The sequence below is a fragment of the Neomonachus schauinslandi genome, chromosome 14, assembly GCF_002201575.2.
Source record: "Neomonachus schauinslandi chromosome 14, ASM220157v2, whole genome shotgun sequence".
NCBI lineage: Eukaryota > Metazoa > Chordata > Mammalia > Carnivora > Phocidae > Neomonachus > Neomonachus schauinslandi.
In genome coordinates this window covers 82,029,109-82,053,317 of record NC_058416.1, presented here as the reverse complement: position 1 = coordinate 82,053,317, position 24,209 = coordinate 82,029,109, and the positions used below count along the sequence as shown (strand labels likewise).

General features: G+C 54.6%; 1 protein-coding gene across 4 annotated transcripts; it reads right to left on the bottom strand.

The window, feature by feature from the left end:
• Positions 1 to 23: 23 nt before the first annotated feature.
• On the bottom strand, positions 24 to 24,209 carry SLC8B1 (solute carrier family 8 member B1). Of its 4 annotated transcripts, none has more exons than XM_021698532.1 (17): positions 24,053 to 24,209; positions 23,547 to 23,690; positions 22,146 to 22,384; positions 16,784 to 16,936; positions 16,619 to 16,671; positions 16,428 to 16,485; positions 16,175 to 16,280; positions 15,917 to 16,084; positions 14,707 to 14,814; positions 13,558 to 13,611; positions 13,172 to 13,389; positions 10,950 to 11,091; positions 7,620 to 7,741; positions 5,871 to 6,024; positions 5,074 to 5,154; positions 3,593 to 3,660; positions 24 to 1,200 (listed from the first exon to the last, which is right to left on the bottom strand). In XM_021698532.1, the coding sequence occupies exons 3-17, from the start codon at positions 22,260 to 22,262 to the stop codon at positions 1,003 to 1,005; spliced, it is 1,800 nt and encodes a 599-aa protein (XP_021554207.1). In that variant the 5' UTR covers positions 22,263 to 22,384; positions 23,547 to 23,690; positions 24,053 to 24,209; the 3' UTR covers positions 24 to 1,002. The 4 variants fall into 4 exon arrangements, with proteins under 4 accessions (XP_021554207.1, XP_021554209.1, XP_044776869.1 ...); XM_021698534.1 differs by having other exon boundaries at positions 22,158 to 22,384; XM_044920934.1 differs by having other exon boundaries at positions 13,172 to 13,302; positions 16,175 to 16,281; positions 16,429 to 16,485; positions 22,158 to 22,384.

Here is a 24,209-nt window from a genome sequence, read left to right as displayed (position 1 = left end):
CAGGTAAGGAAGAACCGGTAAAAGATGGGTGTGCTGCTTTCTGTACGCTTGAAATATTTAATCATTTTCTTTCACTGGGGAAAAAAAAGACAGTCAAATTGCTTTGCTGCAGCTGCTGACAGAAGGCAGTTGGGCAAACTGAACAGTTGCTCCTTGAAAAGGCAGGTCCGTAGCTGACAGCAGGAAGGCACTGCAGAGCACTCTCTCTGTCCTCCCTGGAGCTTCCAGGAATTGGAACCCCGGCCCTGGGCTCCCCCCGAGGTAGGACAGGGCACAGTCCGGCTGATGCCTGCTTCACAGCTAGGGAAGCCCGAGGTTCAGGGCACAGGGGAGTCTGCCAACAGCCAGTGGACAGTCGAGAGGTAGAGGCCAGAGCTGTGCCGTCCAATATGGCGGCCATGACGGGGCCAGCGCCATCGCTGCTATTTTGGAGCAACTGAATAATACATATAATATAGGGCCGGTTTCTTTTGGCTTTTATTAACGTGGCGACTAGAAATTTCAAAATTCGGTATGCGTCTCACGTTCCGTTTCTGTCGGACGGTGCAGCTCTAGGACGCAGCCCGGGACGGCCGGACGCCCCCTGTGCGCTGCCCGCCATCTGAGTCGCCCTGACACCCTAAGCCCAGGTTTGGCAGCAGTGTGAGTGAGCCCTCAGGAGAAGATGCAGGAAGGCAGCAGGGCATGACTACAGGCCCTAGAACACTCCGTTGGTGTGGCGACACCAGCCGGAAGGCACTCAGCCCCCAAGAGGCTCCACGGATAATCCAAGGAGGTCTACCTTCTGTCCGCAGCTCTGTGCACAGCACAGCTGGGTCTCCGATGTCCCAGAAACAAGGCCTAGCTATTCTCCCTGCACAGGTGGCAGCCAGGAACCTCCAGCGGAGGCAGCGGTCCCCGCCGCCCCAGCCACCCCCTTCGCAGCCACCCAGGCCAGACGTCCCTCTCGCCGCCTGCAGTCACACCTCCCGGCCACCAGGCGGCCCGGACACGTGGCATCACTCACGCACTTCTCAAGTGAATCACCCCAAATTCCGTCAGCAGGGCCACCACGAGGAAGTTCACGTAGAAGAGGAGCAGGCAGAAGCCGTAGACTTTGTTCAGCCGGAAGCACTGCAGTGGGACCGAGACCAGGGAGCAGACGAGGCTGAGGCCCAGGGTGCCGGCCAAGACCCACACCAACAGTCCATCTGGCTCCAGCTGTGGGGGCAACGGGGCGTGGGGAGAGGCCCGGTCACTGCAGCCACCAGTCGCCCGCCCCTCACTAGGGGCCAGGGCAGGACTTCTGGCCCCCTTGGCCACACCCCACCGTGAAGTTTCCTGCTTTGAGCACCCTAACTTGGGGTCATCTGTCGTGGCCGCCCTAGGACGCTCATACAGGGGGTTACATACACACGTTCCAGGCAGATGCTGAGAACTTCTCAAGCCGGCCACACAGAAGAGTAACAAGAAGTGAAGTTGTCCTCTCCCCACTCCCCTTCCTTCCAGACCCAGCGTTTGTCTAACCGCACACTGGGCGGTGTGCTGGGCATGTTACCCGCACCATCTAGCCTCTCATCTTCCCCACCGCCTGTGGGGGGGGGGGCCATTACCCCCAACGCACAGACGAGCAAACTAATGAGGGAGGGACAGAGCCCAGATCGACGTCCGAGCTCTGAAGGATACCCTATCCTGCCTCCCCACACAGTGATGTATCTGCACACACGTGTGGGGGTGCACACACACACACACACCAGACCTGCACAGCAATTCTGAAACCAGAAATGGAATTGCGCACTACGTAGCGTTTGAGAGCAACCTGCGTTTTCCACCCCGCACAACCCACGGCCATCCTTCCTTGATGACCTGCCCTGATGCCCTGCGTCTTAATTTACAGCGGGAGCATTTCGTCAACTCGGTACAAAGGGAGCGGGATGCAGATCCACACACGCATGCACGCGTGCTCCACAAAGAGCAAGAGAAAGGATGAAAGAGAGCCAACCCTAAAGCCTCATTATCTGCAACGGCCTGGGAACTGATAAGGAAAGCAACCTATGAAACCCATGAACAAAATTTGCAGATGATGTTCACCTTTTAGAAAAGCAAACTTGCCTGGGTGCCTGGGTGGCTCAGTCGGTGAAGCACCCGACTCTTGACTCTGGACTTCAGCTCAGGTCAAGATCTCAGGGTTGTGAGATCGAGCCCCTGCTTAAGATTCTCTCTCCCCCTCTCCTTTTGCCCCTCCCCCCTCAAAAAAAAAAAAAAAGGATCGTCTATTTAGAGGAAAGCAAAGCAAACTTTCCAAGCAGTAAGTAGCTATTTGCTTGCGGCGTGGCCACTGCCAAAAGCCAGCCACAAGTCCCACCATCGTCACCACTGTCACCGTCGAGAGCCGAGAGAGAGTGGGTGACTGTTCCCATTAATATCGCCATCTTTCGGCCTCACAGGACCCCAAGTGCTCTTGCGAGGTGGGGAGGGAGCCTGCAAACCATCCCCCGAGACCATGTCCCCCTCCCCAACCCCATCATAATCCTTCTCTTGTTTGGTCTCTGAATTCAGGTCCTTCAAAATAGAGATGCCCGATGCGCAACGCAGTGCAGTATTTGAGACTAGCAAGAGTTCTCCTAGGAATCCTGATTTCTTCTCTAGAAAATCTGGAGTATCTGGCCACGTGAGGCCCACCTGAGTCACCTACACGTTTCAGTTACCTTCCCAGCCCCGGCAAGTGTTGGGGTTTTCAACCTTTGTTAGAACAGGCTTTCTCAAGCGACCTACCTTCATCAGTCCCCAGGGAGCTTATTTTAAAACGCAGGTTTCCAGGCCCCACCTCCTGGAATGCCTGGGACCGGAGGTCTCATGCACCCCCAGGAAATTCTTGGGCATCCTGGAAACATGAGAACCTCCACTTGAGGTGTCTCAGAACCTTCTCCGAATCTGCCAGGCTCCCGCCTGCAGGGGCTGTCTTAGTCCCCCATCCTGGTCTGTCCTCTGTGGGCAGTGCTGGGATAAGGTGTTCGGCCTGGCCCTTAGCTTGTGCATGCTACCCGGGAAGCTTGGGGGGGTGACCATCAACCCCACTTCACAGGCAAGGAGACTGAGGCTCAGAGATGTCCTGTCTCACCCACAGTCACACAGCAAGAGACTTAAGTGATGGGGGACCGTTACCTAAAGCCAGGGCCTTCCTGCCCCTTCCCCGAAGCGACATCCTAGTTACTCTGTGAACTTGTAAGGAATACGTTTTTTCAACCCTCTATTCAAGATATTTTTAAAACATTCTACAAATCAGGGCGCCTGGGTGGCTCAGTTGGTTAAGCAACTGCCTTCAGCTCAGGTCACGATCCTGGAGTCCCAGGATTGAGTCCCGCATTGGGCTCCCTGCTCAGTGGGGAGTCTGCTTCTCCCTCTGACCCTCTCCCCTCTCATGCTCTCTCTCACTCTCTCCCTCTCAAATAAATAAAATCTCTAAAAAAAAAAAAAAATTCTACAAATCAGGCTTGTCACAAATTCAGACAACGCCCCTCCCCAGCAAGCATGCGCCGCTGAGATGTGACCGCTCTCCCACCGGGGGGACCGCATGAGAAGGGGCCCCTTGCAGAAGTGTCTGGCCGCTCACCTTCACCTCCGCCGCGTGGCTCCTGGAGATCTGAAGCAGGCAGCCCAGCCCCACTCCCACCAGCAGATCTGTGGCCCAGCTCAGGAAGTTTGCTGGAACAACGCCCCCCCACCCCCACCCCAACTGCATGCCCGTCAGCTTTCCTTATGGTCTCCGCACCCCACCCCCAAAACACCCTCTCTGAGGGGATCTTACCCAGTGTTAGCCCTTTTAGGAAGGTGAGTGTCTAGTGTGCATTCTGCACCCGATCTGTAAGCGGGGAACGAGGGGACAGAAGTGCTTGGTACGCGGTTAAGCACTTGGCTTCCCTGCGGCTGGGCGAGGTGACGACCCACCGTCCTCTGGGGGGCTAGTGACGGAGCACAGGTCAAGGCCATCTCTAGGTGTTGTTCAGGGGACCCTGCTCCAGGCAGGGCTCTTTCCTTCCCACCGCAGGCTGAGGGATCAGGGGAGGCCACAGCCCGAAAGCCGGGAGCAGGTCTCAGCGGGTGCAAAGGGCCCCAGAAAGCCCTGTCCAGCGGGGAGTGACACACGGCAGGCACGCCTCCCGGGCCCCGCCCATTCTCGCTGTGCTGTGCAGCCACGCCCCGGCACTGGCGCAGGCACTTTCGTGGCAGAGCCTGGGGACAGCTGCCCTCCAAGTGCTTGCAAATAATACGACTTCACTTCACAACCAACAGCATGTCCTGCTGGTTGGGCACAAAGCCCGAGCCAGGCACTGTCCTGGGTGCTGTGCCCCATCGTCCATCTTCACCCCAACCTGTTCTGAATGCGCAGAGATGGCTGCAGTGCAGAGAGTAAGATGTGTGCAAAGCCCCGAGGTCCCACAGCTGGCACGTGGTGGCGCTGGAACTGGGGCCCAGGACCAGCTGCTTTCGAAGCCCTCTCTTCTCCCAGCCCCAGGCTGCTTGCTTGTTACAAGTTACAGCCTGCAGCCCCATCTGGCCCACTGTCCGCTTTTATAAATAAAGTTTTATTGGAACAGAACCACGCCCATTCATTTCTGTATTGCCTGTGGCTGGTCTCACACTATGACAGCAGAGTCAAGTAGTTGCCAAAGAGGTTGGTAAGGCCCACGGAGGCCAAAATATTTACTCTCTGGCCCTTTCAGAAAAAGCTCACCAACCCCTAACATCTTTGGACCATGACATCTGTAAGCAAGAGGAAGAGGCTCTTCCACGGGGCACAGGTAAGCTCAGCATGGGGGCGTCTACCACCACTGCCCTCACAGTAATATCTGCCATCCACTGAGTGCTCGCCCCGCGCCACGCATTTCTGTCACCTCGTTCAGTCCTTACAATGACCCACCTGAGGTCGGTCCTCTCAACATCCCCATTTTACAGATGAGGAAGCTGAGGCCCCGGCAGCTGTGTCTCCTGCCCCAGGTGTTCCAGGAAGGGCCAAGCCCAGGAGTGGGGCACGGAGCACACCCGTGGCCCTCGGAGCCCGTGCCACGGGGAAGGCAGCCCCACAAAGGATACTCAAGATGATGCCGCCGAAACAGGCTGAGAACGCCATCCGTGGGTAGCCCTGGCGGGCCAGCGTGAAATCTGAGAAGGCATCTGCATGGAAACAAGAGACCGCCTTGAATGGTGAGTGGCTCCCCCTGGCCCTCTTTGGTCATTCACTCCTTATTGTTACCCAGAGTCATTCAGTCAACACACACTGACGAATGCCCATCTGGGCCTTGCACTAGTTAGCTGGGCATCCCACGCCCATGACACATCCCATGACACAATTCCCTCCTTGATTCTTTCTACCCCATTCTTTCCCACCACGGGCAACTCTGCGGATGTGACACACCATTACTGCTAGCATGCACAGCACCTTTATGCAAATTCGGAAAAGGTGCCCAAAAGGTGAGTGGAAGGAGAGCTAGATTTCAGCCCCCCTGACTCCTTGTTTGGATGTTCTTGTGTAGTGCACAACTTAGCCAACCCTACCTGGCAGCTATGTTAGAGAAGCGTATACGTATGCATGTGTGAATGCCTGCATGTCACACAGCCATGTACACATTCAGCATGGTTGGCTGCAATGGGCTCCATGTCCTGCCTGAACTCTGGGGAGCAGAGAGTGGGGAAGAGGCTGGGGCTTCTCTAGTCTCCTGGCCCAGGTACAATCCAGGCCACCTCATCCCGATGCCCAGTGATGGTCATTCCAAAACAAGAGTGGGCCTGAGCACATGCTGAGGGCAGGTGCCCTAGATGCCCCTGCTCACGTGCACTCCGGCAGTGACGTGGCTGCACTCATCCCGGAACCCCAGCCGACCCCGAGTCACCTCCAATGCTATTCCCCCAGGCCAGCAGCGTGAGCCCCAGGACAGTGTTGCTCAGCCGGAAGACCACTCCCAGGGACCGCAAGATGTTCACCACCTCCGTGGCCGCTGCGTTGATCCACAGGGCGCTGGTCAGGAAGCCCAGGAAAGCAAAGAGCTGGGGAGGGAATGGGTGTTGATGGGACCAAGGCCAGTCCCCAACAGGGATATGGTCCCCAACGGGGCCATGCTCTCAGTTCGTCATCTGCAAAATGGGATGATCACAGTACCCACCCCCTGAGACTGTCATGAGCATAAATGAGTTAATAGATTCAGAGCAGTTAGTGCTTGGCACAAAGCAAGTTCTCCCTAAAATGTTAGCTCAGTATTACTCTTTTGTCAGGAAAGAGTTCAGGAAGCTTCCTTCAGCTTCCAGGCTTGGGACCAAATGCTGTCCCATGATTCCAGAAAAAGAAACTCCATGCCCATTAGCAGTGAGTCCCCATCCCATGCAGCCTTCCTCCAGCCCCGGGCCTCCACTACTCTGCTTCCTGTCTGTATGGATTTGCCTGTTCGAGACACGTCATTACAGGGCCTCACGCCACACGTGGTCCTTCACAACTGGTCTCTCTCGCTGGGCGCTGTGTCTTCGAGGGACATCCACGTAGGAGTATGTGAGGTACTTCAAAACCCAGTAAAAACACTGGCTGAACACTATTTCTCTAAGTCATCAATTGGTCGAAAATTCGACCTGCTTTGGATTGACACACTCAAGAGTTTCTCAAAATAAAACCTGTATTTTTTTTATCAATAAATAGTAAAAAAAAAATTAAACTTTTAAGTGCACTTTGAAGAGTACATTCTGAACAAACTGCCTAAAAATTCCTCAGCGTGCTGCAGGGTGGAGAGAATGGGGAAGAAAAAAAACCAAAAAACCCACACACATCAGACAATTCCATCCCTGGAACGTGGCTGGGAGACACGCAGGTGCTTCCCCGAGAGTGAGCAGGAGAGCGCCTGGTAATTGCTCAAAAAGTGAAACATAACGTCTGCCCCCGCAGTTTCACCCAGGAATGCACCCAAGAGAAATGAAAGCCTATTTCCAGACCCACGTGTTTACACAAACATCATAGCCACGTTCCTTGTTAATATCCCCAAAGTAGGGACAACCCGTGCCCACCGGTGATGAACAGATAAACAAAACGTGCCGCATCCGCATCATGGATGGTGTTCAGCTATCCCTAATCCCCGGCTAATGCATGGAACGACCTTGAAAACATGATGCCAACTAGCAAAAGACCACATAGCATAGGGTCCCATTTCCGTGAGAAGTCCAAAACTTAGGCAACTCCACAGGCACAGGACGGAGACCGGTGGGGGCCGGGGGCTGGGGGGGGAGAGAAGGGAGGGGAGCAACTGCTCCTGGGTGTGGGTCTTGACATGCTCTAAGACTCACAGTGCTAACAGGGGCAAAACTCGGTGAATATAATAAAAACCACTGAATCCCACACTTTAAATAGGCGAATTGTATGGTATGGGAATTACATCTCAATAAAATAAAGCTGTTACCAAAACAAACAAACAAAAACCCGCAAAAAAACAAAAACAAAAAAAACCTCGAAAAGGAACAAAACTATCATCCAAAGTGGCTTTAAAGACCTGTCATTATGGAAAGTGATTCCTGGCCTATCTGCCCCAGGGGCACGAGCAGGACACCCTCCTGGGAGATTCCAGTGTCCCCTTGCCCCACCTTGGAGTGCTGGGGATTCTTACCCAGTGAAGCCTGGGGGGCTCGCTGTTGGATGTGGCAAAAAAGGTCACCGCAGCCATGGCTGTCCCCGCAATCACCACGATGGCCCAGACAGGAACCAGGCCACCTATGTCATAGACGCCATCTGCGGAGGGGCAAGAAAGGGGGGTGGGACTCTCCACTGCTTCAGCTCGGCCCCTGTTCCTGGAGGGCACAGCCCTTCTCCAGAATGAGTGGGAGGGCCTGGGGGAGGGACCCAGGGATAAAACTCACTTACACTCGATTGTTTGGACATACAGTGTCCCCAGCGCCGACCCAGACACTTCAGGGGCACAGAGAAATTAAAGACAGAGCCCTCACCCTCAAGCTAGCCACATTGGAAAGAAGGCAGACAATGTGAAAGACAGACTCTCCCCAGCCTTCTGCTAGGAGACCGGGATGGGAATGGCTGTCCTTGCCCATGCCCGTGGCAGACATCACTAATCAACCATCATGCTGATGCTTCTTCCAACTGAGCTTCAAGGCAGCACCCTCCAGCCAGGCATTGCCAATGGATGGGCATCACTCCACTAAATGAACCCGTCGAACCCAACCCTTACCCACTGGTCCTGGAGCCCAGCACCTGCCCTCTTGATAAGTCCACTCCACAAACCAACCCATTCGAAGTTATGAAAGTTCCAGGGGTGCCTGGGTGGCTCAGTTGGTTAAGCATCCAACTCTTGATTTCAGCTCAGGTCATGATCTCAGGGTCATGGGATCAAGTCCTGCGTGGGGCTTCCTGCTCAGCGGGGAGTCTGAGATTCTCTGGCTCCATCTCCGTCTGCCCCTCACTCCCCCACCCCCACTCTCTCTCTCTAAAATAATAAATAAATAAATCTCTTTTTTTTTTTAAGATTTATTTATTTGACAGAGAGAGACACAGCGAGAGAGAGAGAGCACAAGCAGGGGGAGTGGGAGAGGGAGAAGCAGGCTTCCCGTGGAGCAGGGAGCCCGATGCGGGGCTCGATCCCAGGACCCCGGGACCATGACCCGAGCCGAAGGCAGACGCTTAACGACTGAGCCACCCAGGCGCCCCTAAATAAATAAATCCTTAAAAAAAAAGTTATGAAAGTTCCAGGGCCTTCACATCGAAACACGAAAAGAGGGAAACCCTACAGGCAGACGGCACACTCTAGAATTCTCCACACACAACGCTTTCCACCACCAGGGAGTCAGTACTGGTCTCAAAGGCAATGGATGATTGGGCTGCCCAGACACCTGCATCAAGACTTTCCTCTTGTTCTTCTTCAGTCTGGTTAACTGGCTCTCCAATGTCAGTCGGCACAAGAACTACACAAGGGAGCTGATACACAAAATCGTGGCCACAATACACTGTGCGTGAATCTCAGGAGGTAATTTTGACTGAACTCGGTTCTCACTGCTAGCGCCAGCTTTCGCACCTGACACCTGAGCGAGGGGGGACCCTTTCTCTGTGTTTGCCAGGTCTGTTCTGGGGGAATTTTAGGAGGTGGCTGGGGTGTGGGGTGGTCAGGAAGGGCTTCTTCGAGTGCTGAGGATGTATGATGAGGCATAAGGAGACAGAGGGTACAAGGGCCACAGGGGGAGAGGGGACAGCTGGGTGGGAAGGAACCAAGCAGGTGGATGCCGGCAAGAGCAGAAGAGACCAGGGAACGCAGCTGCCTTATGGATGGCCAGGGCGGTGCGGACTTGGACCAAGAGGTACTGGGGAGCCATGGAGGTCTTTGAGTGGAGGAGGGACTGTAACACAGGAAAGGCAGCACTTTAGTAAGATGGCTCTGGGGTTGTCTGAGAGGGAGGAGGCTGGGAGGCTCTGTTGGCAGACAAGACACCCCTCCCGCAGGGAGCCGAGTCCAGGGCTCAGCCCGGAAGGGGGTCATAAATGCTTTCGCCTGAACCAGTATTTCCCCAGTGTGGACCTGCTATCACCAGTTGGTGCTGGTATGTGGACAAGACACTACACCAAGCCAGAATCACATCTCAGGTGACCGATTTCTCCTCCGCAGAGAGTCTCCATGGTGCGAATAGGTCTATAATGTCTCTAACCCCTGCTACACGGCCTGTGGAACAGAGCCTCCGGGCTCCGAGGCTTTATGTTTATTGTCTTTCTCTTTGCAGTTACCTTGAACTCACTGGCAGTGAAGCCAGTTTCCTATGGGTGCAGGTGATATTGTTTCCTTTTCAATAACTTTAAATTTAAAAACAGCTGATTCAGGGCGCCTGGGTGGCTCAGTTGGTTAAGCGACTGCCTTCGGCTCAGGTCATGATCCTGGAGTCCCTGAATCGAGTCCCACATCGGGCTCCCTGCTCAGCAGGGAGTCTGCTTCTCCCTCTGACCCTCCCCCCTCTCATGTGCTCTCTCTCTCTCATTCTCTCTCTCAAATAAATAAATAAAATCTTTATAAAAATAAATAAGTAAATAAAAAATAAAAACAGCTGATTCAAGAAAAAGGTCAAATGGCATAGTATACGATGGGAGAAAAATCAAGAAGCTGGCTCGTGAACGACTGATGCTTGGGGTCCACTCTTTTAAGAAGCCCCAGAGAAGAAAGCGAGTCCCTGGCACTGCCCTGGCCCGGGAGGCTCAACAGGGAACAGAAGACTGACGAACCAGACAGCTGGTACCCCTAAAGGCTGCCCTTCTCAGCTCTGGGGTCACACTGAGCCCTGGTGGGCTCTTGCACAGTGTCCCCCCCCACCCCATAAATCCGGGAGGGGACCCACAGGGAATTTGCTGACCCTGTTAGAGCAAAAAAACGCCACGCCCAGCCATGCATTTGCCCCCAGCGCCCTACCTCCTCCGCCTCCCGGTGATGCCCAGGGGACAGAAAGGCACGGGCAGCATAAGATACTAAAGGCAGACAACAGGAAGAAATGCCTGAGCATTTCTGGAGCCAGAGCAGGTCAGAAAGGGCAAGGACAGCCTGGAGTGGACAGAGAAAACTCCAATTCCCCAGCCGGGTCCCCCAAGAGGCAAGGGAGGGGACTGTCCTGCTGCGGACCGCGGGCACCCCCCGACGGGGGGACGCCCTTCTCAGCGCCAGCCAGTTCTGCCTTCCGGAGCGCTGGACCTGGATTCTCATGTGAAATCTCCAAGTGTTTTAACGCAGGCAAACGAGCAGAGGGCTGGACTGGTGGTCCGAGGGCCACCAGTTTGCAGCCACCATCTGCGGCCGGCAGTACCGCACCAGCTGAGTGTGGGACGCTGGTGTCCCTTTACGGCACAAGCGTATATTAAGTGTCTGCTGGATGCCCAGGATTCTGCCGCCAGGGCCCCCGTGGTGCGGTTGAGAAGAAAACTCTGGAATGTCGGGGGGAGGGGAGGGGACACTCACAGGCCCCCGACTGCAGGGTCAGGACCAAGACCAGCGGGCTGATGACAAGGTGCAGGCAGTTGAGGGGCCGTTTCCAGTTCCCGTCCTCCTTGTCAGGGTCCACGACGGGGACGGTGAGCAGCATCAGGAACTCCACGGGCAGCTGCCAAGGGTGCCAAGGAAGGAGGGTGTCACCAGGGAGGCCCGCATCTGGGCTGGCCACACCCTGGGCAAGGTCACGCCAGAACGCGGCTGTTGTGGCCGAGGCCCGGCAGGCCCAGCGTCCACAGCAGTCTCCTGCGGCTGCTGGCGCACCAGCCCAAACCGAGAGCCTTCCAGCAACACAGATCCTTCCCCTTACGGCTCTGGGGCACGGGGTCCCCAAACCGAGGTGTCGGCGGGGCCATGTGCATCCCTCGGCTTGTGGCCCCCGGTCACTCCCCGCTGTGCTTCTGTGATCGCATCTCCCCCGACTCTGCCTGCCCCCCCACCCCAGACCCCCTTGTTCCCTATAAGGACCCTTGTAATGACATCAGGCCCACCTGGATAACCCAGGAGACTCTCTACCTCTCCAGACCCTTCATCACACCTGCAAATCCCTTTTGCCAGGAAGGTAACAGAGTCACTTTTCTGGGGATCGGGACCTGGACGTCTTTGGGGGGCCGTGACTCAGCTGACCGCGGCACCTCATCCACTAATCCTAACCACGGCCCCATGTGTAGGAACTATTCTTTTTCTCACCTTCCGGAAAAAGAGACTGAGGTTCAGAGAGGTTAAGGAAGTTCTCCAAAGACGCACAGAAGGGTGTGTGAACTGGGATCCAGGGCCAGCTCCAACGGACTCCACACCTTGCGCTTTCAGTCAATAACTAAATTAATAATCACATGTATGGGGCGCTCGCGACACGCAAACCGCAGAGACATCATGGGTTCAGTTCCAAACCACCTCAGTAAAGTGCGTGTTGCAATAGAGCGAGTCAAACGGATTTTTTGGTTTCCCAGTGGATAGAAAAGTTATGTTTACACTACACTGTCTGTTAAGAGTGCCGTAGCACGGTGTCTCAAAAAATGTACTTTTCCTTAATTAAAAAATACTTCATGGGCGCCTGGGTGGCTCAGTTGGTTAAATGACTGCCTTCGGCTCAGGTCATGATCCCAGGGTCCTGGGATCGAGCCCCACGTCAGGCTCCCTGTTCGACGGGGGGCCTGTTTCTCCCTCTCCCACTGCTTGTGCTCTCCTGCTCTCTCTCTGCCAAATAAATAAATAAAACCTTTAAAAAAAAAATACTTCATTGCTCAAAAATGCTAACCAGCCCCTGAGCTTCCAGCGAGCTGTAATCACTGCTCCCAGCTCACCTCGATCCATAGAGTAGTGGTGCAAAGTTTAAAATGTTTCAAGAAATTGCAGCATGCGACACGGGGACGTGAAATCAGCAAATGCTTTTGGAAAAGACCTGCTAAGCGCAGGGGTCACCACAGACCTGCAATTTGTAAGAGATGCAGTGTCTGTGAAGCTTGGTAAAGCCAAGGGCAATGAAATGAGGCACATGCCTGTTTCGCACCGTACTCAGCCCTTCACGGAGTAGTTTTTACGAAACTGCCACAACTTAATAAACTGTGATAAGCCTGATACTGTTCACAATTCTTCAATCCTTTCCGGGAATAGAATTAAATGCCCACGTCCTTTGTCAAGTGATTAGAAGCTGCAGAATATACTTTCCTGCCCCACTGATGTTGAACGTAGCCCCGGGACAAGCTTCGGTCAATGGGTGCTTGGTGAATGTGATAGGAGGAGAGGCTTAAAATATGCGTGCAAAGTTTGTCTTGGCCTCTTGTGCCAAGACAAGAGCATACCCCCCAAGAACGCAGTGGCCCCAGATCTAATCCTCAGGAGACTTTAGCCCAGGGAAATAGCAAATGGTCAGAACAACCCAATCTTGTTCTCATTCGAGCTCGCCTTGACCCACTCCCTCATCTGAGCCCCAGAGCCCCCCTCACCAAGTCAGGAGGGACTCCCTCCCCTCTCCCTCTGTCCCAAACGCAATCCTTCCTCCATGGGGGGCAGGTCAGGCCATCAGCCAGACTCTATGACTCGGTTTCCCCATCAAGTCCCACGTAATCTATTCTGAGAGGGTCTCAGCAGACCCCCGCCCCTCCTCTCTCATTGAGCTGGAGAAGGTTGAGTGGCCACTGTCCTGTGTTGTCACGGAGTCGTGAGCCTGGCTCCAGGGTCCCCCCTCCTACCTTGAACACCTTGAGGGCCCTCCAGTACACTGACTTGCTCCTCCACTTCCTGTAATCCAGGGGGTTGAGGGCCCGGGCCAGGATCTGAACTGTGGTCTCCTGGTAGAAGAGCAGCGGCCGGTACTCTTCGCCTGGGTGTACGAGGTGGGGAGGGGCAGGTATCCGTGGCTGGCTCAGCCTCCAGGAGACCCTCTCTGCTCCTCCTGGTCCTCCCAACCCTCGGGAAGAAGGAAAAGCCCAGGGCCTGGCTCAGCCGTCGTGCAGTGAGAGGTGGGGCTGTTTCGGAGCCTCATTCCTGGGGCCTCAATGGCCCCATCTCCCCACCTCTGTTACCCCCAGCCCTGCCCTGGTACCCCACCCCCGCTGGGCCCAGAGTCCGGACTCACTGTAGTCATAGCTGTTGGAAGACACGGGATCCTCTTCAGAATCTGAGAGCATTTCTGTAGGAGAGAGGGGTGTTTCACACAAGCCAGCCAGGGAGCCCAGACCACCCACTGCCCAGCACCGTTCCAGGGTAGAACACCTCCGGGACAGGGCCGTTTCCAGGGTACAAGTGTCTAGGCCCTCTGGACCTTGGATTTCTCAGCGTTCTTACCGAGTGAGAAAGTCTAACTCAAAAAAACATCTTCAAATGTAATGACTTGGCTATCATGTCGAATTTAATAAGGGCGTTTGAAGACGTAACTCAAACATTTGCTGACTTCGATTTTGTACTTTTCAGAATTTGGAACCCATCATACTTTTCTTTTTCAGTCTGAACCTTTTTTTGGAAGTCCTCCGGAATGCTACAGCCTGAGCCCAGGCAAGAGGGGCCTAAAAGGAAAATGGTCTTCCTCATTGCTAGCCCTAGTCCTGCCTCTATGTGACCTTAGGCTCCTCTCCAGGCCTCAGTCCCCCTTTTCCTCCAGCCTGATGTGGCTATGATGGGTCTAGAAGACAGCACAGGGGTGATGTGTGCTGAACTCTGAAGGCTCAGCTGACAGAGAGGGAGGAGAGGAAAAATCATGGCAGACTTCCTGTAGGGTGAGTCACCGGCCCGTGTGTTGTTCATGGGGATGTGTATACGTATACGTACGTACGTGTGTTGCATGTGTATTTGTGTAGGTGTATATTTGTACGACTGTGTGCTGTGCAGGTGTGTGCGCCCATGTATTTGTGCATCCGTGGATTTGTATCCGTATGTGCCCCGTATGTGTGTTTGCGTGCGCACATATTGGTGTATAGGGAAGCATCTGGGCTCGAAGCCGAGGGCAGTGGGGAGCATCACTGGAGGTAAGCAGTGACAGCTCTGAGACAGATGCTGCCCTGGAGACAGCACGGAGGAGGAAGAGCCCGTGAAACCGGACAAGCAGCTGGTGAGGTCTCACCAGCACAACGGAAGTGTGCAGGTGGGACCTTGGCATAGAACAAGCACGAAAAGTACGAAGAGGAGATGGACGGTGACGCTGGCCTCCAGACACGTAAGGTAGTCGTGAAGGGTGCAGAGGGTGCGAGCCCCCACTGGCCTCGCTTGGGAGCTCAATTCAGACCCTCACCTGGAGTGCCTGGCATGGAGTAGACCAGGGATGCCCTCCGCTGCCATTGGTAGATCCAGGTGCAGAGAACCACGGTGACCACATAGAACACGTACAAGCCTAGGTAAGCTGCAGCCAAGAGCACAGGACATCACCAAGTGGCGTCCTGGCCAGAGCCCCAGAACGTGCTGCCCGTTCTCCTGCTGGGGCCTACTGGTGGTGGTCTGCGTTAGCCTACTCGGTACCAGTAGGGAAATGGCCACTTCCTAGAGCCGCCACCCCACCACCCTGCTTTCCCTTGGCCCATCTTCCCGTCCTGCCCTCCACAATCGGGCAATCAAAGAGGTAACGCCTGGCACAGACAGTGGCCCCCAGGACCCGATTCAAGGGCGAAGGGCTGGTGCCCTGCTCTGTGCCCTGGGAAGCTGAGCCCCGCAGACCGCAGCCCCCGAGCTCTGGCGGCACTGGGTTTGGTGAAAAGGGGCCTGAAGACAAATCAGAAGGCAGCAAGACAGAGTCTGTGGTGCTTCCCAGACCACCTCCCTGGTGTGGTGCCCTGTCTCTGACAGGACCTGTGACCCTCTGGGACTGTTGCATGTGCTTGGTGGCACCTGGTCCAGGCCTCCAGTCCTCGCTGGGGTCCAGCCCCGTCCCCTTGCCTCTCAGGGGCTCCTGCGGCTGCCGACCCCTGGACGTCTCTGCATCTCAGTGTCCCTTGTGGGTTTCCAGAACCCCCTGTGAACTGTGCCTCTGTCCACGTCCCTTGAACCACAAGTGGGGTGTGTGCGCCGCAGGGACCCTGGGGGCCACAGTCAGCAACCTGGCTATACTGCTTGTTAAAATGGGACACTGAGGGCGCCTGGGTGGCTCAGATGGTTAAGCGTCTGCCTTCGGCTCAGGTCATGATCCCGGGGTCCTGGGATCGAGTCCCGCATCGGGCTCCCTGCTGGGCGGGGAGCCTGCTTCTCCCTCTGCCTCTGCGTCTCTCTCTCTCTCTCTGACTCTCATGAATAAATAAAACATTAAAAAAAAAAGAAAAAAAAAAATGGGACACTGAGAAAATCCAGAACATCCCCCCAGGCTCCCCGCCTTGCCCCCTTTGGTTATCTGAACCATAGGTTCCCTTTTTTGGCCCAAGCCAGCTTGAGGAGGGTTTCTCCCTCCTCCAAAGTGGGGCCACCCGCTCGTGTCCCCCGGTGCCTCCCACCAGCCCAGCCCTGCGGCTGCTCACCCAGGGCCCACGCCAGTGTGACTCTGCCGAAGTAGAGTGCGGTGAAGGCCAGGAACACGGCCACCATGTAGAAAACAACGTCTCTGAGAAAGGGCCTGGAGGCGGCCGTGAAGGGGCGCAAGATGGCGATGCCACCGGCCACTGCGGTGGTAACCAGCACACCCGCGCCTGGAAGAGAAGACGCAGAGCTCAGCCCGCCCCGCCCCCACCGCCGCCGCCCCCCCCCCCCCCCCCCCAGCTGCCCGGGGCCGCTCTTACCAAACAGCGCCCCGAAGGCCAGGCTGGCTGTGCGCGGATCCGAGAAAGCCACCAGGGCGCTGAAGATATCGGGTGCGCCGTTCCCGAAGGCCAGGAAGGTGACGCCATGGGGGGAGCACGTCAAGGGGACACAGAGCAGGGGCCCCAGCCTGGCCAGACCTGTCCCGGGGCCGTGAGCCGCCCCGCGGTCTCCCAGCCTCCCCTCTCACCGCCCTCCCACCTTCCGGGGCGCAGGCCCTGGACCAAAGGATACTGCCACGTTGTGGGAGAGCTTGAGCGCGGTGGAAATGGCTGACAAGTTAGGGCAGAAACTAGGGAGGAAAAGCAAACAGGGTGTGCCTTCGCGGCTGTCCTCCCTCTAAACACGGGGTCACCCCAATGTCAAACCTCCCAGGGACTCCGTTCCCATCTATAAGCTGGATGGGAGCCCAAGGCCACACTCACAACTTCGCCGCGGTGACTCCCAGAATCAGAAACAGGTAAAGTAGCCAGAAAGCCTGGGAGAGGGGTGCAGGGGGGGGGAGGGAGGGAAGGGAGCGTCAAGTCCAGCCTGGGCCACCAGCCCCGCTCACCACCGCCCCTGCCCCCCACCCTGGGGCAGGGCCTCACATAGAGGGTGATGACCAGAGGGAGGAGGTTAGGTGGGAAGTGGCAGAAGATGCCCTCGAGGTAGTTCAGGTAACCCCCTTGGCTGCGGCAGTCAGGGGTGGTCCGGACGAAGTCACAGCGGTCAGAGATGTTCAGGCCACACACGTCACGACACTGCAGGAAGGGAGAGAGGGGGATGTCAGGGGTCGACACCCTGAGGGCAGCTGGACCAGGACCATCTAAGTAGCTGAAGATGCCCTCCTTCAGCCTGACCCCTAAGCCCCCCACACCCTCCAAGTGCCAACCCCCCGCTTTAATCTTCTTAAATAGACTTGTTTACACAAGTAATTCATGAATTTGTTTCTCTTCCCTACCTTCCACAATCCCACCTTTCTCCAAAGTTCCCACCATGATCAGTTTCCAGAGTCCCCTTACGGGCATAACGACCTTGTATATCCATTCTATTATACAGCTGCTTTTGTTTTACAGAAACAGATCCATCTTAAATCTCTTGTTTCTATAATTTGCTTTTACCACTTCACATATATGCCACCTATTCATATACTGGTACACGGAATGATGAAGGTGATCAAAGTGAAAGCATGCTGAGTAATTTCCATATGCCGGGCACAGGGCTAGGAGCTTAAAATGTATCTCAATTAATCTGTCCCGCAGTCTTGCAAGGAAGACCCCATTATCATGCCCCATATACAGATAAGGAGACTAAAGCAGTGTCCTGGGGTCCACCCAGTGGTAGACAGGGTTGGAATTGAGGTTCTAGAACCCTGTCTTTAGCCATCACACTCCCTGTGGACTCCCTGTAGTCTTTTTAACATGAGGAGTATTTCATGCTCTGAATGATATGGGGGGGGGGGGGGGGGGGGGGGGTGGTAATATTTCCCCACCGGCGGGCATATCGGCGTGTCTGATCTTTCAGTACAGCCAGCAATAAACATCCTTGCACATGACTCTCTGAGTACATATGAGAATATTTTGAAAGAGAGAATTCTAGAAGTAAAAGTGCTGAGTCAGAGTGCATCCTAGTCTGAGTTCCTCCAGAAGCAACGCGGAGACACGGACTTATGGGTGAGTAAGCACGCATTTGGGAAGTGTATGGAATGTAACCACCACAATGGGGAAGCAGGAGAAGGAAGGGAAAGAAAGCAGCGTGGCCGGGCTGGGACCGCCCACCTTGGGCTAGTAATCCCAGGGGCAAGGGAGGTGCGGTATTTATATACCAACTCCGATCGGGCATCAGGTGAGGATGCTGGGGGCGCCGGGGGGGGGGGGGGGGGGCGGTGTAGGCAAGTGCTTCCTGCCTACTGTGCTTACGGGGGTTCTGGAAAAAGGTGCCGGCCACTAGAAGTCAACAGAAGCCCACCAAAGTGGTAGTGTGCAAAGGATATGGGCAGGGCCCCGACAGTGCCCCTTCCAGGGGGACAAATATCTTAGCCATTCAATGGGTTTTGCCGAAATATGCTCCCCCAAGCTTTACTTATACACACGGGCACCAGCCGGCAAATGGGATTCCCCACCAGCACCTGCCACCAAGTCTTTTCCAGGCTGATGTGGTAGGAATCTTCTTGCTGTTCAATTCCAAGTCCCTGATTACTTCTCAGTGCCCTTCTCAAGGCCATTTGTATTCTGTCTTTGAACTGCCAGTTTTTTTTTCAGTTGCAATGTTTGCTTCTTCTTATTGACTTGTGGAAGCTCTCTATGTAATGGATATTTGTCCTTTGTCATGTCATGCATTTGCTCAGGCATTGTCCTCCGCTTGGAATGTGCCCCCCTCCTTCTCAAACTTTCTGTTAAAAGCTTTGTAAATACCACCTCCCACCCATTAGAATAGCTACTATACAAAGCAAACAAAGCCAGAAACTAGCAAGTATGGGGCTGGGATGGGGAGGAGCCCTCCAGCACCGTTGGTGGGAATGTGAAATGGTGCAGAGCCTTGCACGACAGCGTGGTAGTTCCCGAAAAATCAAAGAGAGTTAGTCACCAGGACAGGGATGTAACGCACCGCACGGTGACCAGGGAGCGCTGCTGTCTGGTAAGTATGAAAGCCTTTAGAACATCACGAGGGAAAAGAACGTTTTTCCTTTCTTTTTAAAATCTATCCGAGAGGAGAGATGTTAACTAGGCTTATTGTCATCATTTCACAATAGATGTACGTTAAGACGTTAATGCTGTACACCTTACACTTAGCACAGCGCTGGATGTCAGCTCTATCTCAATAAAAGTGGAAAAACATAGAATTACCCTATGATCCAGTAAATCCGCTTCTGGGTTTATACCAAAAAGAACAGAAAGCCAGGTCGCAGAGAGAAGACGTGCACACCCGTGTTCACGGCGGCACTATTCACGACAGTCAGAAGGGCTAGAAGCAACTCAAGTGTCCCTGGTGGACGCGTGGACGAACCGGAGGTGGCATATCCATACCGCGGACCATCATTCAGCCTTCAGAGGGAAGGGAGTTCCGACACACGCTACAACATGGGAGAACCTTCTGGGGCGCCATAACAGAGAACGGCATGCTCAGGGTAATCAGTGAGTCACCAAAAGACAAACACCCACTAACCTACTCACAGGAGGTGCCTGGACTAGTCAAATCCACAGAGGAGATAGAAAGCAGAAAGCAGCGGCTCCGGGAGGAGGAAATGGGGAGTTCTTATTTATTGGGGATGGAGTCTCAGTTTTGTCAGATGGGAAAGTTCTGGAGGTGGATGGTGGTGACGGCTACAACAGCGTGAACGTGCTAATGCGACTGAACGGCACACTGAGAAACGGTTCACAGTGGGAGAATTTTAGGTTATGTTGGTGAATTTTAGGTTATGTATATTTCACCCTAATTTCAAAAGAAACAACTTTGTCAGATTGCAGCTCCAGGATCCTTCAGCCCTCTCTGAACTCCCACCAACACCACACGTTGGGCGAGATTTCTGGATTCCGAGCCCCCTGGCCATTGTCCCAACCCTGCTCACTGGCTCTCTGCAGATGCAACACCGAGCCCGCTGTACTTTACAGCACCTGCCGTCCCTTCAACCCAATACCCCACTCCTTCTTTGGCCCCGCGAATCCACATTCATAGCTCCCCAGATGCTTCCTCCAGGAAGGCTTCCCTAACAGCCTCCAGCCTAAGTCGGATCCCCCAGTTATAAACTCTCATCACTCCAGGTCCTCTCCTTCCAAGCACTTACGTGTTTTGAAATCCCCAGTTATTTGTAGGATCACACACTTGTTTCGTGTCTACCTCTCCCACCAAAGTCTTGCACGGTGCCTGGCACACAGTAGGTCCTCATAACTGTTTTGCCACACACTGTGCTGGACACCATCTCACTCAGTCTTCGTGACAGACCCAGGAGATCGGTACGATTCTTTCCACTTAACAGATTAGAAAACGGAGGCATAGAGAGGCAAAGTGACTTGCCCAAGGGCACACAGCCCACCCTTGCTAGGTAGTTTTCAGACTCAGCTCCGCCTGAAAGTTACCAGCTGAAGCTCCTGGGGAAACAGCCCAACTGGGCAGGGGTAGTCTCCTTGTCCTGCCTGCCCTCCTTCCCTCCTCCCTGTCCTCAGGGTCAGCCAGGGAGGATGCAGGGAGACGCTCCCACCCCAGCTTGTCTCCATTCCCTGGCAGCAGAGTGAGCCAGCAAATCAGGTCCCACAAATCTGCCTCCAGCCCCCGAATCAGCCCCCATCCCAAGGGGGTCATGCCCTCCCCCAAAGCCCACCAGCACCTGCCCCCAGCTCCCTGCCCTGGGGTGGCATAGTTATAGTGGCCCGGCTCTGAGTCTGGGGTGGATGACTTTTCACCTCCTCCCCATTCCTTTCTCATCCTCTTCCCTGAGTCACTAAGGACACCCAGGAAAATAGTTGGCCCTCTCCTGGCTCTGGCCAGCTTCCCCTCCCTAAACCTTAGCACCCCCTTCTATAGCACAGAGACGTTTATACCCATCTTGGGAGGTTTAGGGGAAAATCTGTTGAGCTTGACACAGGGCTGGCCTGAGTGCTCAGTAACTCAGAGATTATCTGGCACAAGCCACAGATTACCGAGATTTTCCTACGGCCAGGAAAAATCCTGCCCTCCTTGGAGAGGCAGCCGTGAATTTTATAACCACAGTAACCATAAACCACTCTCCCTTCTGTAAAATGGGTGTAATTACCTGTTCAGCCTCAGAAGATGGGCATGAAGGTACTCTGCAGCCCCACAGAGTTGGCATGGGCACTAAACACTCTCAGCCCTTCAGTTCAAGAGGTAGGAGTTTGTTATTCCATTCTCCTGGGAATGGGGAAGGGCGAGAACTCCAGCCTCCTGCAGGTGGGGCTCCAGAGGGTCATCGTGAGCAGTCCCCTGCCTTCAGTCTTTAACTTGGGATGCACTGTCACCTGTCCTCCGCTTACAGACATCAGGATGGCATGATTCAAGTTCCTGCAGCCTGTCTTAATGGCCTATGGGAAGAAGACTTCTTGCCTCTCCCCAAAGTGTCCCTATGTCTCCTCCCTCTGAACATCCAAGTCAACAGCACCATTAACCCCCCAGAAATCCCCTCTCTTTCTTCCACCACTATGCCCTTCCCTCTAATCCATCAGTACATCCCACTCATTGTGCCCCCAACATTTATCTCAAACCCCTCCATTCCTTTCCTATCCTCCACAACCACCACCACTCACCTAGATAGCTACAAAAGCCCCCCACTGATCTCCCTGCTGCCGCCCTCCTCTTCTCAATCCATTCTCCCCAGGGAAGCCAGAGAGCTCCTCTGAAGACATAAATCAGACTTTGACATCCCTCTGCCTGAAACTCTCCATGGGCTCCCAACTACTGTAAACATATCATCTCCTAGCCTCAGCCTATAAGGCCTTTTGTAATCTGGCCATTACTACCTCTCCATCCTCATCTCTTAATATTCTCCCCCTCACTCACCTTGTTCCAGTCATTCTGGCCCCCTCACTGCTCCAGGAACATACTAAGCTTGTTGTTGCCTCAGGGCCTTTGCGCTTGCTGTTCTCTGCCTGGAATGTTCTTTTTCCAGATTTTTCCACATGCCTTTATAAGTGACTTACTTTTTCCATTCAGGGCTTGGCTCAGAGGTCACTTCCTCACAGAAGCCCACTCTGAAATATTTGGAAATACACCCTCCCCATCACAGCTCCCACCCAAAGAGGTTATTTGCAAAACACTTAACAGCTTACCACCTGAAATTTACATGTTTGCTCCATGATCTGTCCTCCCAGAAGACTGTTAGCTCCAGGAGGGCAGGAATTTTTGTCTGTATTGTTCCCTGGTATACCCCAGGGTTCAGCTCAGTGCCTGGCACATAGTAGATGCTCAGTAAATATTTGTGGATTGGATGAATACACCCACCCGATGCCAGCTTCCTACCTGGATGCTCACGTCTTCCGTGGGGGTCTGGTTCACACCTAAGGCTGAAAACTGGGGGCCAATGTGGGCCCCTGTAAATGGGCCCCTGGCCCCGGACACCGTCTCCACCATCAGCATGTCCCACACAGAACAAACTCAGCACTGGGTGCAGATACAGCTGACCCCGCGGAGCCTGGCCCTCACTCTCCGCTCCCCCTTCGGCAGTGTTTCACTTCCAAACAGCCGGTCACTCCGGTGGCCTGCAGAGAGTGAGGTGAGAAGGAGGGACAGTGTCACCAAAGAGCTTAGGCCCCAGGAGGAAGGGACTGAAAACTTTTTCAGTTGAGGAACTGCCCTCCCCGCTAACCCCACCAAAGGAAAACAAATGTAGAAACTCATTCTGGGTGGAGGCTCTTTGGAAGGCCCCAAGGTCCCCGCTCATTTTGCATGCAGGTTAGTTATGCCCTTCTTCCTAGGTACCCCCGATAGTGTCTCCATGGAGATGGAGGCCTCTCTCACCCACACCCAGCCCCTAGCCCAAGACTGGAATATCAGGGCTGGAAGGAGGAATCCCGGAACACCAGAGGAGATTTCAGCTCGGGGGTGGGGGGGGAGGCAGCTGGGGAAAATCAATACAGAAGGGGGCAGTGGTGGGGACTTGGCAAGCCCTCAGAACAACAAAAACATACTTCTGGGGGTGGACGTGGCCTCCACCAATTTGAGACAACTAAGCAATGCTGTTCTATGTCTTCCCGTGAACTAAGCACTTATCACAGATGACCTCATTTAATTCCCGCAACTGGCCAAGGGGAGGTACTTTTAATATTTCCATTTTACAGATGAGCAAACCTGGGCACAGAGCCAGGTCTTTGTCCTCACTCAGCCACTGTGCCTCACCTCTCTCATCCAGTCCCCAGGACAACCATGGAGATGTCATTGTCCCCGCCTGTCTTACAAAGGAGGGAACTGGGCTCAGAGCAGTTCCCTAACCTGCCCAAAGTCACAAGGCAAGGTCACAGAGCCAACCACAGCTTCTCTGATGGGGAAATCAAGGCCCAGAGGGAAGTGAATTGCTCAAAATCACACAGCATGTTAGCAGCAGAGCTGAGCTGGATTCTAGCATCTGCCTTTTACCTCAACACCAGGGCAAACCCAGCTTCAATCCTTCCAAAGAAATCAAACTGGGAAAAAACCCAAGTCCTTGGCACACCAATTTCCTTCTTTTGGCTCTGCGCACGTTGTAGATGAGCATGTTTTGTTTTTGCCATCAACAGAAACAAAGTCCAGAAAACGTTACTTTTTTGTAATTCTTTGCATAGATATTTCTCAATGACCTGACAGGACAGGAGTGGGGAGGAGGCTCCAGAGGAAGAGAAGGGAAAGGGGGCGCAGAAAAGGCCTGTCCCAGCTCTCTTTTCTCACCTGTTAACTTGCCCCTCTCCTGTTGTTTCCTGGAACTTGGCACGGATTTGGAACCAGACGCTCCAGCTTTCCAATTCAGTCACACTTAGGAGCTGTGCGGCCTCGGGGAGGTCACTTCACCTCTCCGAGCTTCTGATTCCGCATCTGCAAAATGGAGACAAATGCTGGCCCACTGGGGCATACAATAAGAGCTCAATAAATGCCTGCATCTCTAGTGTGCCTCCTCTCTATTGGCTGCCTGTTTCTTGTACTCGTTCACAAGGGAGCATTTATTGAGCACCTTCTGTGCGCCTGTCCGGAGCCCTACGCACAGACCTGCAGTCCCGATAGGAAGCCGCGGGTACAGGAAGTTGGGGCTGCAACCCCATCTGCGGCTGCCCTTTCTAGGTACGACACCCCGGGGAACGTCAACGTGCTGTTTCCCAATCCTTGACGGATGTTGAGAAGTTGAAGTCCGGGTGCCGGCCCTCAGGCGGCGCCCTGGCGGACGAGGAGGCTCCCCTTACCTCCAGCCGGGCCTCGGACCCGCCAACTCCGAACCTCGACCCCGCCGGGCCTCGCGGCCTTCCCGGTCCCCCGCCGCCAGCCCGCGCTGCCCGAACTTCCCCCCACCCGTCACCGCCGATCCGGGGGCCCAGCGGGTGGCAGAGTCCAGGGCACTTC